The 19195-nt window shown below is 51.0% G+C and overlaps 1 protein-coding gene across 1 annotated transcript; it reads right to left on the reverse strand.

The window, feature by feature from the left end:
- Positions 1-13623: 13623 nt before the first annotated feature.
- LOC136524520 (uncharacterized) lies at positions 13624-16846 on the reverse strand. Its single transcript, XM_066517864.1, has 3 exons — positions 16786-16846; positions 14126-14787; positions 13624-13725 (listed from the first exon to the last, which is right to left on the reverse strand). Exons 1-3 carry the CDS (start codon positions 16844-16846, stop codon positions 13624-13626), a joined length of 825 nt encoding a protein of 274 aa, XP_066373961.1.
- Between the last annotated feature and the right edge of the window lie 2349 nt (positions 16847-19195).

Genomic DNA, 19195 nt, shown 5'->3' on the forward strand with positions numbered 1-19195 from the left:
TGGTGGTAGCCTGAGTTGGCATCCAGAAAGGAGAGGATTTCACATCCTAAGGTGGAGTCGACTATCTGATCTATGCGTGGAAAAGGAAAATGGTCCTTTCGACACATCTTATTGAGGCCAGTATAATCAACACACATTCTCTATTTCCCATTCTTCTTTTTCATAAGAACAGGGTTGGCTAGCCAGTCGGAGTGGTATACCTCTTTGATGAATCCGGCTGTTAGAAGTTTGGCGATCTCTTCGCATATGGCTATACGTTTCTCATCATCAAAGTGACACAGGCGTTGCTTGGCGGGTCGATCTCCACCGCCTTGGTTTCCTCGGTCAGATGGAAGGTACTTGAGGAGGTCGGCCCGTTGTAGTCGGAGACGGCTGGAGTCGCCGAATTCTCGAGCTCTAGGAGCTCGGTGGAGTTGATGAAGGCAGTGGCAAGCTCATAATGCTTGCGGTCACACGTGTAGGCGTGCAAGAAGGTGCCACCCACAGTGATGATGTCATTCGGTCCCAGCATCTTTAGCTTGAGGTGGGTATATTTGGGGATCGCCATGAACTTGGCGTAGCATGGCCGCCCCAAGATGGCGTGGTAGGACCCCAGAAAGTCCACCACCTTGAAGGTCAGGACCTCCGAGTGGAAGTACACTCGGTCGACAAATGTGATGGGCAGGTCGATCTGCCCGAGTGGGTATGCCTATGTCCCTGGGATTACACCGTGGAAGGGAGAGCTCATGGGACGGAGCTCCGACCAGGGGATGCGCATGGCGTCGAGGGTGTCGACGTATAGAATGTTGAGGCCACTGCCTCCATCCATCAGCACCTTGGTGAGGTGCTTCTTGCAGATGATGGGGTCGACAATGAGTAGGTGGTGACCTAGTCGGACGATGTGGGAAGGATGGTCTCTCTAATTAAAAGTGATCTAGGAGTCCAACCAGCTAAGGAAAGAGGGAATGGCCCACTCGGCGGCGCATGCCTCTTGGTAGCGTACCTTATGCTAGCGCTTGGAGTGGATGGTGTCGGATCCCCCAAAGATCATGAGGCATTCCTTGGGGTCAGGGAAGCTGTCTCCATCCTTACCCACCGCGCCTCCCTTCTTGGCCACGTCCTCCTTGCCTTTCCCTTCCTTTGGTTTGCCGGCTTGCAGCAGGAAGCGCTTAAGGAGCTCATAGTCCTTGTAGAGGTGCTTGATAGGGTAGGCGTGGTTGGTGCATGTGTTCTCCATGAGCTTGTCGAAGTGGTCGGACTGGCCCTGCTGGTGCTATTTACCCGCGTGATCGACAGCGGCGACCAAAGCTGGGTTGGCCGATCGGCACCGATCCTTCTTATTCTTCATGCCCTACTGTGTGGAGGGGCCATCGCCTTGGTCCTCATGCTTGGCCTTGCCCTTGTCCCGACCGCTACTAAAGACCGCCCCGACTGCCTCCTCTCCGAAGGCATGGTTTGTGGCAATGTCGAGTAGGGCATGGGTGGTATGGGGCTTCACATAGTCGAGCTTGTGAACCAGGGACTGGCAGGTTGTCCCGGAGAGGAACGCGCTAACGACATCCGCATCGATGACATCTAGAAGGGAGTTGCCTTGTTTTGAGAACTTGTGGATGTAATCCCGTAGGGACTTGTTGGGCTCCTGTTGGCAACTCTTGAGGTCCTATGAATTCCCAGGACAGACATACGTTCCCTAGAAGTTCTTGATGAAGACCCTCTTGAGGTCCACCCAGTGGAGGATGCTGTTGGGCGAAAGGAATTCGAGCCATGCCCGAACATGCTCCCCCACGCAGATGGGGAGGTACTGGATGATGAAGTAGTCATCATCCACTCCACCGGCTCAGTAGGTGAGCTGAAAGTCCTCGAGCCATACACTAGGGTTCATCTCCCCAGTGTACTTGGTGATGTTGGTGGGTGGTCACAAACGCTGTGGGAACAATGCTTTCTAGATGTGGCGACCAAAGGCCCATGGCCCCGGGCCATCAAGGTTAGGGCTTCGATCATTCGATTGGCTACCACGCCTGGGGTGCGTGTCCTCATACTCCTCGGCGGTCTAGCTAGGGCCTGCGCTGTCCACTCTTGCTGCCATTCGATGCACGTCATCATCGTGCTGAGTATGGGGCTGATTGTTGATGACGCTACTAGCGTCACGGTTTGGCCCGAGCCACTCACGCACAGGTGGTCGGTGTGGATTGGGCACTGGGTCAGGCTACGGTGCAGCCGCGCTTCCTGCTTCATGCCCGACAACTGCTGCGGTGAGTGGACGGAGCTATTCGACTGGTGCGACCCTAGTCCCCTGGTTGGGCAAGAGGCCGCAAGCCGGTGTCGCAACGCGGAGCTCTCCACTAGTGCCTGGAGGTTTTGGTGGATTACCTGCTCCTAGAGGTCGGTAGGCTCGGGGAGGCCGTGCAGAAGCATCGCCGCAACAACGGTGTTTTGGCCAGCCCGAGCAAACTAAGGGGTGTTATCCCCTCTATCCAGTATGTTACGCTGGACCTGACAGGCATGACCCTGAGTGTCACTCATCGGGTTACGTGCATGTGGCGCAGCGTGATGCGTCAAGCGCGCTGGCGCAGGCAGCGGCTGGCTCTGCCGCCTTTGTCATAACTCCTTGTCGTGCTCCTACGCATGCGCTAGGGCCTGTGCATGGGGGTTCAGAGGATGTGAGTCTGCAGAGACTCCACTACCTCTAGTAGCTGTCCTGAGGCGTCCGCCATAGCGCACTCCTAGGACAAAGGGTGTCTAGGTGCCATGACGTCGTCGATGCTAGAGCCATCGCTTTCGACCTCGTCATTGACAAGATCATGGACGGAGGCAGAAGCATAGCCCACCATCCCCGCAAACTCGGATGTGAGAGGGGGCGGCATCAGCATCCTTTGGAGCCCCCATGCGCACACGTCCATGGGGGACGCAAAGCCGTAGGGGAACTGGTCGCACGGTGGTCACGGTGGGGACAACGGGGTCCCTCTAGAGAGTTGGTGGAAGGTGTTAAGTAGTGAGTAAAGGACAATATGTACATCACTCACCATGGGGTTTGAGCCTAGCATGGGCTCGAGATGAAGCGCGGGGTCTCGATGTTGAGGTTGTTGAGTGGCCTAGGGCCGATAGAGGGCGCTCCTCTTCCAGTGGGCGTCGGGACAAGCGCCTCCTCACGGAGGTGGAGTACACCAAGCTAGTCAGCGATGAAGTCCAGACTCCCAAAGAGGAAGGTCTGGAGTGGCACGAAGATGGGTGGAGCCTACATCCTAGCAAGTGGGAGCATGGGAAACTTCAGCGAGCCAAAGCGAATCGTATCGCTCGAGCCCGCCATGCCGAAGATGGTGGAAAGGTGGGCCATCCGATGACCAAAAGCATGAATGCACGGCGTCTCTTCCCACGGACGGCGCCAACTGTCGGTGCGAAATATGGCCGACAAGTAAATATTTATAGTTTTGTCGTGCGCTGTGATCGGATATGGCCTAGCACGCGATGACATAGGATTTATATTGGTTTAGACAACGTGCCCTACATCCCGTTTTAGTCGGTCGGTGACTTTATTCCTGAGCCTAGGTGCTCAAAGTTTGTTGTGGGGTTACAAATGAGTAAGGAATGAGAAGGGGGTGATAGAGGCCCGGTCGGACTCTGAACCGAGTGGAAGAGAGTGATGGATGCTCAAATGTGCGCTAAGTATTGGAGTGTATGCTCTGTGTGTCCGAGCTTATTAGCTGTTGAGAGCATATAGACTGTGTAGTTGTCGAGCTCTAGAGCTATTGAGCTATTGTCCTCTCCCTTTTTAGGAGAGAGCACATCCCCTTTTATAGATAAAGGGGATGGCCTTACAAGTCAAAGACAATGGGAGAGAGTGTGTACATGTGCTACCTAGTCTTGTTGCTCATGCCGTCGGGTATGGCACGCCATCGCCACCTTACTGTTCATGACATGCTGTATCAGACAGGCAACATAGTGTTCGCCCACCTTACTGTTCATGACCTGGCAGGCTGCACAGTGTTCGCTAGGGACGGCAAACGACGGCGCCCACAATACTGTTTGTGCTCTGATACGTCTGACAGGTTGTATAGTGTCCGTCTGACATGGCCTGACGGCACCGTCTTGCGGGTGCACAGGGCATGGTAGGATATGGTCCTCGGTATTGCGGTTGACTTGAGCGCCTTACCTTATCTGCTTCGCCTGCTCCCTGGACCCACACCGAGCGGGCGTCCTGGTTGATTGTTCCCAGTCGGCCCCAACCGTGTTGGTCGGATAAGAGAGGCGAGCAAAGGTCCGGCATATCCTCGGTCGGAGGAACGGGGTCGGAGTTGGACTGTGGTCCCACCGTGGCCAGGCCTTCTGGTTGGGGCTTCAACCAGGTCTCCTAGGCAGAGGTGCCAGTCAGGGACCGGATCATGGTCTCATCCTTTCATTGTGTATCTAGGCCGTCCCAGACGAGCGCTGTCGCTGCGCTGCTTGCTGGGCCAAGTATTGCAGGAAAGCGGGTGAAAGCTCTAGTTTGGTTTTGGTGAATTGATGAAACCCTAAGTGCTAACCTAGTTCATCAAGTGATCATGAGATAGGTAGCACACTTCAAGTAGAGAAGCAAATGAAGATCATAACATGACAATGGTGATAGCATGGAGATGATCAAGGGCTTAAACTTGAAGAGAAGAAAGAGAAAAACAAAAAGCTCAAGGCAAAGGTATAACTTGTAGTAGCTATTTTGTTTTGGTGATCAAGACACTTAGAGAGTGTGATCACATTTAGGTTTGATAGCCATACTATTAAGAGGGGTGAAACTCGTATCGGAATGCGGTTATCAAAGTGCCACTAGATGCTCTAACTTATTGCATATGCATCTATGATCTAGTGGAGTGCTAACACCCTTGATAACATTTGTGAAAATATGCTAACACATGTGCACATTTGTGAAAATATGCTAACACATGCGCTTTTGGAAAAATGAAATGTCTATTTTCTATTGCGCCGGATGCAAAATTCTTGGTGGTTGGCACAGTTGAGCAAGGGTGAAGAAGTTAGAGTTGAAATGGAGTTGGTCGAAATGATGCTGGCGTCGGTCTACTGACCGGACGCTGGGTCACTCAGCGACCGGACGCTGAAAGGCTACGTCCGGTCGAGCTGTCAGACGGCACAGTAGGCTAGGGTTGAGCACCAGACGCTGGTCTGCGTCCGGTCAAGGTGGACCGGACGCGTCCGGTCGGAAAAACATGCCTCGGGGAGCTTACTGGAAACGATCGGACGCTGGGGCTTCAGCGTCCGGTCAGTTTTGACCGGAGCGTCCGGTCAGCTTCGTAGCCGTTGGAATCTGACGAACAATGTTTGAAGGCGATGACACGTGGCGTCCATCGGGCGACCGGACGCTGAGGGCCAGCGTCCGATCAGTATGACCGGAGCGTCCGATCAGAGCGCGTTTTGCCCAGTGAAGGGGTATAACGGCTCTATTTGTTGGGGGCTCTATTTATAGCCCCATGGCCGGCTCAAGGGATAACTCTTGCACATTTTCATTGACATAGCAATCTTGTGAGCCTAGCCAAAGGACTCCCACTCATCTACATCATTGATTCATCATCTTAGTGAGATTGGGAGTGATCCAAGTGCATTGCTTGAGTGATTGCATCTAGAGGCACTTAGTGATCGTGTTTCGCTGCGGGTTTTGCTTGTTACTCTTGGTGGTTGCCGCCACCTAGACGGCTTGGAGCAGCGAGGATTGTCGAGCGGAGGTGGTGATTGTCTCCGGCTCCGATCGTGGTGATTGTGAGGGGTTCTTGACCTTTCCCCGGCGGAGTGCCAAAAAGGTACTCTAGTGGATTGCTCGTAGCTTGTGTGATCCTCATCTTGTGTTGGTTGTGCGGCACCCTATTGAGGGTTTGGCGTGTGAAGCCAATTAGCGCGTGAACCTCCAAGTGAGTGAATCGCCATAACGAGGACTAGCTTGCCGGCAAGCAAGTGAACCTCGGTAAAAATCATTGTCTTCATCATTGATTCCGAGGTGATTGGTCATCATTGTTATTCATCTTCATGATTGATTGGTTCATTCATCTACACGGCGGTATAACCCTCTTGATCACTCTCTTTACTCTACCGCAAACTAGTTGACAAGCTCTTTAGTGTAGCTAGTTGTGAGAGCTTGCATGCTTGGTTGGTGTGGCTCTTTAGTTAGCCTTTGAGAGCACACTAACATAGGGTAGTGTCATTGATCTTGTGTGAATTGACACTATCTAAACTAGAATTGTGGTAGGTGGCTTGCATTTTGAGTAGGCTAGCGCAACACTCGCTTCGCCTCATAATTGTCTAACCATTTGGTTAAGTGTTATTGTAGAAATTTTTATTAGGCTATTCACCCCCCCCTCTAGCCATTAGGACCTTTCAGCGGGTCCATTGGGGACCCCGGATTTATGAACCCGACATGTATACATATATTTAATCATATCTTACTCTTTGGCATGTTTCCTGCTGCACCTGCTGGTGTTAATGTGCATGATGAATGCTTCATCCGGATCACAATATTTATTCTGTCTGTTGCATTTTCGTGGGGTAGAAGTTTAATGTTTGTTGTTTAGGTATGCATCACCCAAAAATGCTAGAATTTTGTTTACACCCTTGAGGGAATATTTAGATCTGTTCTATAGAATCAGCGTTATCTGTTGATAGTATTTGCATCTATTAATGGAACTTTGATAAAATTCAATTCAATTTTCAAATCTGACTCTTTTCATATGCTTCTTCTATGGATGTAGGGATACAAGAGATGGACGTTGATACATAGAATCTGTAGTAAAAAAAAGGAATAGCTGTTATGCAATGTATCGATCAACATAACATTGTACCTCCCTCATTGAATTTCTTTTCCACCTGTCCCCGGTAGGTGCTGCTGAAGTTTAAACTTATCTATGCATAAAAAGTAGCAACAGAACCCCGCTATTCTTTCTGAAATAGGCCTCACCATCCTAGTTTTATTTTGTATACATTTAGCACCCATCTATTTAGGATGTTGACATCCTGAACCCGACTCAGATCTAGGGATAGGGCCGACGACACCCCTAGCGGCCGCCCCCCTCCCCCAGCCGCCATCGTCGTCGGCAGCCACCTTGGTGCCAGCGGCCCCCTCTCCCTCCCCCTCACCCTCCCTACTCCCTCCTCGCCCACTAGAAGCCCTGCCTTCTCCCCTACACCAGGCCGTGGATGCCCCCCCTCCCTGACGCCGCCGCCCCGGCACTGCCGAGGGAAGAAGCTGGCGTTGATGGCCACAGGGCGGCTGCCCGGCCAACAGCGCCGCCCACGCCACCACCTATGGGGTCTACGCCTCCACTAGCGGCGGGGCAGCCAACGGCGCCGCCGCCCGCGGGATCCGCGCCTCCGGCCTAGCCGTCGAGGGCTGACGGGCCCGGATCTAGGGCTGCGCGGCCCGATGACGGGGGAGGGCCCCCTGCCTCTGGGTCACCATCCGTCATGGGCCGGTGACGCCCCTGGCGGCCACCCCCTCCCCTAGCCGCCCCCACTGTCGATAGCCACCCAGGCGCCGATGGCCCCCTCTCCCTCCCCCTCCCTACTCCCTCCCCACCCACTAGAAGCCCCCGCCTTCTCCCCTACACTAGGCTGCGGATGTGCCCCCTCCCTGACGCCGTCACCCCTGCACTGCCGAGCGAAGAAGCTGGCGTTGATGGCCATGGGGTGGCTGCTCGGCCAACAGCGCCGCCCGTGCCACCGCCTACGTGGTCTGCGCCTCCACCAGCGGTGGGGCGGCCAACGGCACTGCCGCCCACAGGATCCGCGCCTCCGGCCTAGCCGTCGGGGGCTGGCAGGCCCGGATCTAGGGCTGCGCGGCCCGATGATGAGGGAGGGCCCCCTGCCTCTGGGTCAACGTCCATCATGGGCATAGTTCGTGGCGAGCTTAGCCTAGCGCCATAGGTGGCCTCGGGACGCCCTGCCGCAACCTCGCCATCCTCGATCTCTCCCTTCGCCCAACCCTTCCACCCACGGGAGTGCTCTAGGGGACGCTCCAAGGCTCATCACTGGGCTGAGGATGAGGATGACCTCCTCGATGTCTCAGATGCGGAGTGAACATCAACCTCCTCCCCAACCACCTACCTCGATGCAGCTCATCGAGGCCAGCAACGGCTGAGGTCGCACCAGCCGAGAAAGCCCAGCCACGCTTAGTCATCGTCGGAGGCGAGTGCGGCTATGCTGCGGGGGCCGACGCTGTCGGTGTGCGACACAAGCGCCCTCGCCAGCCACGTCCGTGGCTCATCCATGGGCTCCCAGTCCATGGCCAAGATAGGGACAGCGGGCCTAGCCATAGTGCCCATGATCGTGCGTGGTGTCGACGCCCGGTCCATCGGAGGCTTGGACCACAACCTACTTTCGACGTCCGACGGCACTTCTTTGCTCCAGACGCAGAAGGCTAGCGCAAGGTCCTATCGTGTGGGTCATCTGGAGGCCACGATGAGGCTCTGCCACCACGCCCAGTGCCCCGTTTTCCACCATAGCTGCTCAGGAAATGCCTCAATTGCCTCTCCTCCATGCACAGGGTGTCGACCTGCAGACTACCCTAGCGCTGCCTACGTTGCCGGGGCTTCCGCCACCATGAATGCGACTACAAGAGGCCTCGAGTAGGCTCGACAAGGACCAGCGTGCCTGATGAGTTGGGTGCACCCCATCGACACGTCTAGTCACACACTCACGGCGGTACATGTGGCTTGCACGCGGATGGAGGTGCGTGGGGCTCGGACAAAGCCGTGGCGGACACCAGAGGGCGACGCGGCAAAAGACGCTGACACCGACGACGTCGTAGGCGTCGGGAATGACCAAGAGATTACGGCAACGCTGCGGCGCCAAACAACACTGTCACTGCCAACGATAGTGCTATCCAGGATAGTCACGGTGAGCCAGGAGGAGCTATGCTTACGTCGACCGCTGCTGTATCTGAGCCCACCAGTGAGGTATGGAGCCTTTTCGAGCTCGATATGTTGCTCACAAAGTACTCGGACACCACGCACACCACACACGACATCTTAGAGGACCCGATGACGGAGGAGATTGCTGCCTCGCTCGTGGTCTGTCGGATGGCCACCAGTGGCCGCCTTGGTATCCCTGCTCAGACAGCAATAGGCTTCGCTCCATGGCCGCCTGAACACGGTCAGGCTTAGGTCACGCCACTTTGGGTGGCGCAGAACACCCCCTCAAGAGTTGCTGCCCCTGCAGAGGATGAGGAGGGCGGTCCACTTGGCATTGGTCTGCCCGAGGCCACGGTGGATGCTGACATGTTCAGTATGCCGCCTCGGGAGGACCGCACGGTCGACGTCAGCAGTAGCTCCGCCGCGCGCCGCCTCAAGAGAGCTTCACCAGGCGCGTGCTGAAGAAGGTCGACTCTCCGCTTATTCGTGAGCCTCCCAAGCAGCCTCCTGCTAAGCCGATGATGCCATGGCGGAGCAGACGGTTGGTGGCTCGGGGGCTCTCTCGAGTACCTGCTTCCAAGCGAGGTGAGGTGCTGATCATGCAGCGTTTGGGCTACACCGAGTGTCCAGCAGCGCTATCCGCGTCGGAGCTGGAGGCCTTTGACAAGATCTTCGACGACAACTTGACTGCATCCAATGTCGAAGCGCTGGGCGCGCTTTTCTCGGACAGTGGAAAGGGCTCATCCAGCCAGCCGCGAAGACGCAAGGGTACCTCCTAGGTCGCCAAATTTTTTATTTTCTAGCCTTTTTTCTTGAAATTTTTTCACAAATATGCCCCTGGAGGAAAGATTTTAAAATCTGGACCCTTAGCTCGGCGTCATCGTTGCTGACGCTGAGGTTACACGTCTTGGCGTCATCGTTGGTGGTGCCGAGCTCTTGGGCTCAACGCTGATGTGACGATGATTTGGTAGACATCTCAACGCCGTAGATTTTGCGGTCGAGCTCGGCGCCATGGTCACTGGTGCCGAGCCTCTTACGTTGGTGCAACTGTATGAGTAGAACGCTGCACTCACTGCCGTCTCTGATGGGACTGTTCAGCAGGAAAAACACGCACCGTTGCGTGGTGTCACGTCCACTGTTCACAGCGGGCATCGGTCTACAGAGCTGTCCCATCACGTCGGTCGGACAGCCCTGCGTTCTCGGCTTCCCCAGGAAAAGCAAAGCTCACGGGCTACGGTCTACGGAGCTGTCCCGTCGCACGACTGCCAACTTGCCATGCCATTTCGGCTCCCTCCTTGTCGACATCGTGAACGAATATATACTGTACTAATAAAATGGTTTTACAGCTCAATGCTCTTCGATTAATAAGCGCATTAAGTAACACCGTCAGTCTGCCACAGATACTATTCGTTAAAGGGTTTTTTATAATAAAACCTCCATTTTTCATCGAGTCATTCCAGATTTGAATAGATTTATAAAAATAATATTAATATTTATATCTTTAAATAGTCGATCATAGAAAAATATATTCCATAACTAATTTGATGATGCTTATTATGTGCCATAAATATTTACTCTATATACTTTCAAAAAAGAATGTAACTCTAGATTTGAGACTAGTCAAACTTTCTTAGGTTGGACCTATTTCATAGAAAAAAGTACTCATACTTATGGCCCCATTCGCGCGCCCTTAAACCCGGCTTGATCCACTTCTTTTTTTTATCTGGAACAGTGTTTTCCTCTCACAAATTCCTCCAAACCATCCAAATTCCTCCAGGACCATACCATCCAATGTCTCTGTATACATTTACTACGAAAATATATTTCATGATCAATCAATGATGCTTATTTAATACAAAAAATATTAATACTTTTTTATAAAGGAGAGTTAAAATTGTTTGACTTTTTATAAGGAGTATATAAGAGTTAATTTTTTTAGGGTATTTATTATATATATATATATATATATATATATATATTTGGTTAAAGTTAAAATTACATGACTCACCGAGAATCATAATAGTGCATATTTTTTTCTCGCCATGTATTTAGATTACATTGTGCTTTAGCTTTGTGTGTGTAAATGCCATGTATGTGCACACGAGTCGTGGTATGCAGGCTATGGCCATGTTCTTTACGTCGAGAAGTACCATTCGCTGATTTGCTGTGAAAGAAAAACACTGTCCATGACCGATAAGTTCAAACAAACAGGGCCGGCTACCAACTCGACTGCCCACGAGCACTCCAAAGAGAGTTGAGACCGTGAGTAGAGCGACGAACCGTCCAGCGACAAATTGGTGGTAATATATGCCGAGTTCTGCACGCTTTTTTTTTCTTTTTGAACTGTCAGCACGCTCTTGAGGGGGCTTAATCAGCATTTCAATTGAGCATCATAGCAGAACAGCAGGAGGCTGAGCAGGCAGCAAAGATTTCATATAAGAACGTTGTAAAAGTGTAAAACAGCACCCCAAGTGCAGCATATGTTTATGAACAACGAGAACCGGATTCAAATTTTGAAGCGGAAATGCCATGCATCCAGACTCGGGAGACGATACCACAAAACAAAACATGACGAGTACTGCTCGATCGACGAGTGATCACTGGATAAGTACAACTTTGTTAGGCGGAGTACTGCAATGCAAATTAAAGAAAGACCAGAGAGACAAGAGAGTACTGCTTTGCTTTTCCTGGGGAAGCCGGGAACGCAGGGCTCGGTTTTCGTCGTTGCAGGCTCGCGGGCTCGCAACAATGCCACTGATGGCGCACCCACGACCCACGAGGGCAGGGCAGAGTGGCAGACGTCAGAAGCAGGCCGGCAGCTCTGCGGCAGGATGCCTTTTTGCTTTTGCTTGGCCGCACGGCACACAGAGGTATGGGCACCCGCGGCAGCGATGGCCACTGTGGACAGTGGACGCGACGCCACGGGGCGCTGTGTGTTTTTCCAGCTGAACAGTCCCATCGGAGACGGCAGTGAATGCAGCCTTCTAATCCTACAATTGCACCAACGTAAAAGGTTTGCCGCCGGTAACCACGGCTCCGACCTTACGTCAAGATCTACGATCTCGAGCTCGGTGTTAAGATCTACGGTGTCGAGCTGCTTGCCAAATTACCTCACGTCAGCGTCGAGTCCAAGTGCTCAGCACCAGCAATAATGGCGCCGAGACGTGTAAGCTCGGCGCCAGCAACTATGTCGCCAAGCTAAGAGTCCAAATTTCAAAATCTTTCCTCCATGAACATATTTGTGAAATTTTTTCAAAAAAGAGGCTAAAAATAAAAAATTCGGCCTAGGTCGCACCGCTGCGTCGATAGTGGTTGTTTTCTTTTATGTAATATTGAAACTAGAGATCTTCTACTATGATGGTCCAGCTACAGCTGTTTTAGGTCGACCTCCTTTGGCACTCGGTAGATGCGCGTTGTCTGTATGTTTAAACTCTTCTTTTTAATATAATGATACGTAAATCTTTTGCGTATACGAGAAAAAAAAAACAAAGTTCTTTTTGGAATGCTTCTTTGGTGTAGCACAGTTTTACATAAAAACCTGAAACAAACTTCAGTACGCTCTTTTTTTTTTTTTGAAAACATAACTTCAGTACGCTCTTAAAGGTTTTGTTTCAAGACTTCTGTCTCGCTGGGTAGTGCTTCAGATGAGGGCTTCTGAGCCGTGCATTGCAGATGTGGTATGTGTTTTCCTGAGAAGACACCGGATAAGACACACCGTCTTGGGCTTAATCGTGTCTGTTTTGTGTTCACGAGTTGAAACTTCTCCCCTGGCCCCTTCAGACAGTTGTCTAATCTGGAAAGCTACATGCCCCGTCCAGTGCTTCATTTACTTGTGCTGGACTGCTGGGGCTTGGTGGTAAGGTTATCTTGTCCTGACGAGCTTCCGTGGTGGAGGCACGAATGAAAAGTGAAAACTGCTACCAGTAGCCTCTGGTTTCTTCCATGTGGATTATTGAATCTATAGTCATGATGTTCAATTTTTCTTAAGATGCTCTCACTCCGAGACGTTGAGACTTGAGAATTGAGTTTAGCAGGGAATAAGGTACGTCCTGTTGGCGTTTCTTTTGATCCTACCACCTGTGTAATGCATGTCTGCTCTGGTAACATGCTCCATGGTGGTCCATATAATTGAGCATTCGAGCTGCCTTCGTGCTAGAGCTACAATTGTTTTAGTGATCTTATCGGTGAGGTCAACGGCAACAGGCAAGGAACCAAATCGAAGTAATATGCCGATTTGCCTGTCAGTTTGGCTGACCACGTCGCTGACATTATCATATCGATCCTATCTTGATCTGCAAAGAACCAAATCGAAGTAATATGTTTTCGTCGACACTGATGCCCGAATGGGCAGGTGTCGGTGGAAGGGGTAGCACATTTGGAGCTAAATACTCGGTCGAGAATCACTTTGTGGTTAGTCGTTAGGGCTATGATGTTCTGGTGTTGTGGATATTTTCTGCGTTTTAATCTATGCCTATGTAAAGTTTTCAGCCATGGTTTCCCTTATAAACTAGGCCAATTCTATTTATCTTAATTGAAAGACGAGCTCCTGCCATTACTTTCAAAAAGAAAAAAGAATCGCTTTGCGGGTGACATGGAGCACGGCTAAACAGCAGATATAACTACATCAATACAGTTTCGCTTCGACATGTAGCAGGAAAAAAAATGCTCTTTCCCAATATTGATGATTACACCTCATTATACATAAATAGACATAACTGATGTCAATACACTAGTAATAGTCATTAAAAAACTAGACCGAGCCCTAAATCAACTGAAGAGAGGGAAGCAAAGAACGACGAACGCCTGAGGAGGTCCTACATCTTGCTGGGCCTCTATGCATCTTCCGTTGGCTTTGCTCCAAATGCTTTGGTGTTGTGATATTGGCGTCTCATGCGGAAGCGATTGCTTGAATCTACCGCGAGATGCTCCCGAGAGATCGCACACACCACGTAGGAGACTCGATGTTTGGTAACAAGGTTCAGCCGAAGCCTACGTCCCCAGGGCATTGCTTACGGGCGCTGCTCCCCGAAACCACGACACTGGCCGCCCGAGGCGCCGGCCAAAACCATGGCACCCCTTTCGAGCCTGTCACCTTTGTGTTGCTACTCTCAAGTGGTGGGTTACAAGTGCACCCTCCTCCTCCTTTTATAAAGGGGCTGAGTTACAAGAGTCAATACCTAACTCACTTAACCATATACTACTAATTACAACACAAATCCACTATAACCCCATTAATACAAATAAATATTCGACACATTTCTAACATTTGGCGCCCCCTTGTCCTCGATCTTCTTAATCATGTGTTGACGCTTCACCTTCTCGGCTTCTTGGTAACCTTCACGTAGCTTCCGTAGCTTCCGTTTAGTATTCTCCATCTTCTTGCTTTGAGTGATGACCGGCTTCTTAGCCTCCATCTTCTCGCTTTGAGCGGCAACCGGCTTCTTGGCCTCCATCTTCTCGCTTTGGGTGACGATCGGCTTCTTGGCCTCCATCTTCTCACTTTGAGCGACAACCTTCTTGATTGCTGTAGAGATGCCCTGGCGTGGGATCTGATCAACAGAGAGCATGACAAGCTCATCCTTCACTGATGTAGCTGTGGCGACGTTGGCCGCCTTCCACCCGTGCACTACGTCACCTGCGAGGGTCCAGATCCAGGCCGAGACATGGTTCCCGAGGGCGCCGATGGCCCTTGCGAGGTCAGTGGTCGCCAGTGCGTTGTGCAGGACAGGCGCCAGCCGCAGAGTCTCGAGCGCTTCCACCATAACATCATCAAGCGCAACGCAGAGCTGCTTGGCCACGTCGTCGTCCGCGGCGGGGTGTAGGAGCTGGACGATCCGGACCCCCACTTCTCGGAACGCGGCGCGCAGGTGGTCGGCTGCCTTGATTGCTTCGTCAATGGCACCGAAAGCGCTGTAGAACGGCCTCCGGCGCAGGCTCGGCCCTGGGGCAGGGCGAGCGGGGCGGCCGCTCGAGGCCCTCCATGGCTCCACGCCAAAGTTCCCCACCAGGGATGTATATTATACTTTGTATGGCTTTTGGTTCTAATTTGTCTAAAAGTGGATGAACTTAACGTAGATAGGTTGCACGTAGAGGTACATAGGCGGGAGAGAGGAAGACATGCTGGGTGGCATGGGATGATATGATTATGCCAAAGTTTCTTGGCGGAATGGGCTTCTAAGATATTGAGCTATTCAATCTTACTTTGCTTGAGAAGTAGGTTTGACGGATCCTTCAGGAACCGGCATCTTTGAGCGCCCGGATTTTAAAGAAGGTTTATTTTCCACAAGGTGATCAATCTTGGCTCCGCCCCCTCTAAAATCTGGTGATCAATTTTGGATGGCAGGGAACTGCCTCAGCTCGGCCTGATCAGGAGAATCGACTTAGGTTTGGCTAGGTTAGTTTGGAATATGGACTGGCTACCGAGTAATAGTATGCGGCGGCCAGTACCCAGCACTCGCCCACAGCTTGTGAGCGAGCTAATTGACAGCACATTGATAGCTTGGGAACGAATAAAGCTTCAGGAATTATTCATACAAACTGATATTGATGTGATTCTTAATATCCCTCTATGTCATCAGAGCCAACCGGATTTCCGGGCTTGGCATCATGACAAGGCGGGAGTTTTCACAGTGAGATTCGCATATAGAATGCTTATTATGCGGCGTGCTTTGTCGGAGACTGCAACAAGGTCTAATAGGAGAGAGGAAGAGAAGTAGTGGCCGTCCTTGTGGCAGGTCATGGTGCCTTCAAAGGTATGAATTTTTATTTGGCGGCTCACAAAGCACTCATTGCCATCAGCAGATGTTCTTCGCTGTAGAAATATGGCTGATCATGACCAATGTGCTTTATGTGGAGCCCTTGATTCTTGGAAACATTCCTTGCTTGAGTGTAATATGGCGAGATGTGTATGGGCATTGAAGAGCGAGAAAATCGTCGAACACCTCAGCAAGATGCAGGAGGAAAGCTCAAGAGGTTGATTGGCGAACATGTTTGAAATAATGTCCCATGCCGATCTTATTCGGGTGTTGGTAACTATGTGGGCAATTTGGTATGCAAGAAGCAAGATGAAGGCCTCAAAAATGAAGGCCCGTACATCGAGAAGGTTCTAGAGATGAAGACCTGCACCCCGAGTGAAGCCGATGAACCATGTTACAGACGCAGCAGAAGGAGTCAAAGCCCAAAGAGGAAGATGTCCGAAAGATCAAGGCGCTTGGAGCTAGAATCAAAGCCTTGGGAATTGGAGCATGTATAAGTTAGAGTCGTGCTCGTGCTCTTTTCTCCATGCCCTTTTTTCCCATAGAGTTTTTGGATGGAGTTTTTAGTGGGCCACGCACGTGCAAGTTACGAAGGGCGATCCTTGCAACCAAGGTTTGAGTTGTATTGTGCCTCTTCTTGTATGAGCATCTACTAGGTCATGTAGTACCGGCCATAACCTAGTAGCTAAGGGGCTACTATTGGGGGAGCCCATATTCATATAGGCCAAACTCCCCCTTATAAACTAGGTTGCAAAATGTCGTTGCCTATATATAATGCCAAGAGCATGACGATAAGAAACTCTCCCCTCTCACTCATTTGCAAATCCTAATCACCAACTCTCCTCTCTCTACCCGCTTAACATGTTCAGAACGTAAGTTTCTAACAAATACAATCTTGTTTCAACTATGTTAGTTTCAGTTAATAATTGTTCAATTCCTCGCGTAATCAAGAAATTTGTCTCAAGAGAAATTAAATGGTTGACAACTACATGCATTGAGGAACAACTTTATTCAATCTAGTTTATAAAAATGCTTTTGTATATATTTCATATATTTATTGGTAACATTATTACATAAATATGAGGATTATTGATATGATATTTATAATAAGGGCCTCGATTTCAGAGTGTCACTCTATGTCCTAGTAAACTCAGCACCGGGACTGCTCTAGTGTCGGAGGGGGCTCCCGCTCTGCTCGTTGGCCAAGGCGGCGGTGGGCGTGGGATGCATCGTGCAAGGTCTCGTGGATGGGTGGTGGATTAGATGGGGAGATGAGAGAGCCGCGCGAGCAGTGATTATAGGACCATGAGTACGTGAGTTCAAGTTGGATACGCGGTCGCGAAAAAATAGAATCGGATGCACGGTCGAGTCGGATACACGCGCGAGTAGTATTCTTTTCTCTCTCATTCATTTGTGAGCCAAGAACAGATTAAAGCAGGAACCACAGATGGATTTAATCAAAAGTAAAAAAATTCAGTGGCCAAGAAATGGACGAATTTCAGAAAATTCAGTCAATTATTTTGACTAGTCAAAAATTTATAGTTTGATAAAGTTTTATCAAAATTTTAGCAAAGTTGAAGAAAGCCATGGCACCGTAACTATGAATATGTAACATCAACAACGAAAAGGATCCTTCTGATTCTCAAAGAATGAGGGGCAAGGGGATTGATACCAAGAAAGATTTCTTCCATACTTGACCCAAAGCCTTTCTCGAGCAGTTCATCATGCTAGATGGCACTCAACTTCTCTTGTCAGTTATCCAGATGCCCTCCAAGCAAACTAACCTTGCTAAGTGCTAGCCAGGTGAAAGTTCTTATCGCTAGTAGTTACTCGTTTCATATTGCTTACTATTTTTATATAGCTAGAAAGTTGAGTAAGAAGTTCTTTTATTCTATAGAAAAATCACTTTCTTGTTTTATTTTTCTCATTATATAACGCTGAGAAGAAGGTTCCTTTTTGGGTATCCCCGGGAAGAGATCCAGTTCAACACACACATTTTGTGTGGGTGCACAGTGCATGGCTCTATGAAGTGAACACAAAAGCAGAAGTAGCAAAAAAACACTTAAAGGTGTAGTGTTACCACACTTCGTTAAATTTATCGACGCCGCTAGCGCCCGGACGCCGGTGCACTGGCGCCTGCTTCTTCTTTCCCATGCTCGGCCTACCCCCGCCCGTCCTCCTACGCCTATGCCTAACTGCTCCTCCCTCGCCCTCCCCCGCTGGCCACCACCCCGCCGCGATGCGGTAGGGTCTCACCGGAGCTCCACCACCGTGGCCGCGAAGCTTCAGTGAGACCCTACTGCACCAGCGGTGTCCTCCTTCTTCCCTCCCCCCTCACGCCACTGCCATCTTCCCCAACTCTAGTGAGCACTACTGTCAGTGTTTCGAATAAACACCAACTAGTAATGTCGGGTTCATAAACCCGGGGTTCCTCGGGGACCGGCTTCCACGCCAAGGCTCGGCCTAGAAGAACGACCTTTTCTTCTTCTGTACCAGCCCAAGAGTCTGAACTCAATAAACCGGAGCACTCACTTCAGGCCCAGGCCACCTTTGGCCCATCTCTCCGATCGGAGCACTAGCTCAGGCTCGGGCCAGCTCCGAACGGCCTCTCCGATCGAAGCGCTAGCGTCAAGCCCCAGCTACCTCCGCACGGCCTCCACTCGGAAAACCTGACCCGAGGACCGCCTCTGACTCCGACCCTGTGCCTCCGACCGGGATTCATAGAAAAACACCGCCATCACTATTCTCCGACTGACGCGCCAGAACTGACTAGGGATCATCCGACTGGGGACGCCCGCTCAGAAAGAACCAGAAGGCGTGTGGAGAAAGGCAAGGCATGGCTCACAAGTCAACACCACTGTACTAGGGACCATACCCTGCACAAAGCAGTGCTCTGCAGCCACCCTGACACAAAGTATTGTAGGGGCCACTAGAAACTCCCATATGGTAAGCCCCCTCCGCGTGTCTCTAGACACCGATTGCGGTATGGGCTCTAGGATTTGCCATACCGGGTGAACATAGCATAGCTCCTCACATGCCACTAGGCATCCAGAAGTATTTTGCAGGTACCAACGTCATCCTTCCTGAAGAAGATAGCTCGACCTTCCGTACACGTCTGGCATCCTACAGCGACATCAACAGTATTGGGGGCGTCAACCATTATCCAGTTTACATCACCGTAGGCAGCAAGGCTTAGAAATATCTGTACTCTCTCTCCCTCACCTGTAGAGCCATCCCCTTCATCTATAAAAGGAGATACGCTCCCTCCAATTGGGCAGATCGAGTTTCTTCAAGCTCAGACTCACTAGATCGACATCAACACTCCCAACCGCAGGACAACCCAGTTCCGACCACGACCCTTCCGGTCGGAGCCAACCGAACCTCTTGTATCCCACCTTCTTCCTCCTTCTCGTTTGTACCCCCACTACAGACTTTGAGCACCTGGGCTCAGGAATAAAGTCGTCGACCAACCCCGACTAGATGTAGGGCACGTTGCCTGAACTAGTATAAATCCTATGTCATTGTGTGCTAGGCCACCTCCGATCATAACGTGCAGCAAAACTACAAATATTTACTAGT

Source organism: Miscanthus floridulus, chromosome 18, assembly GCF_019320115.1.
Source record: "Miscanthus floridulus cultivar M001 chromosome 18, ASM1932011v1, whole genome shotgun sequence".
NCBI lineage: Eukaryota > Viridiplantae > Streptophyta > Magnoliopsida > Poales > Poaceae > Miscanthus > Miscanthus floridulus.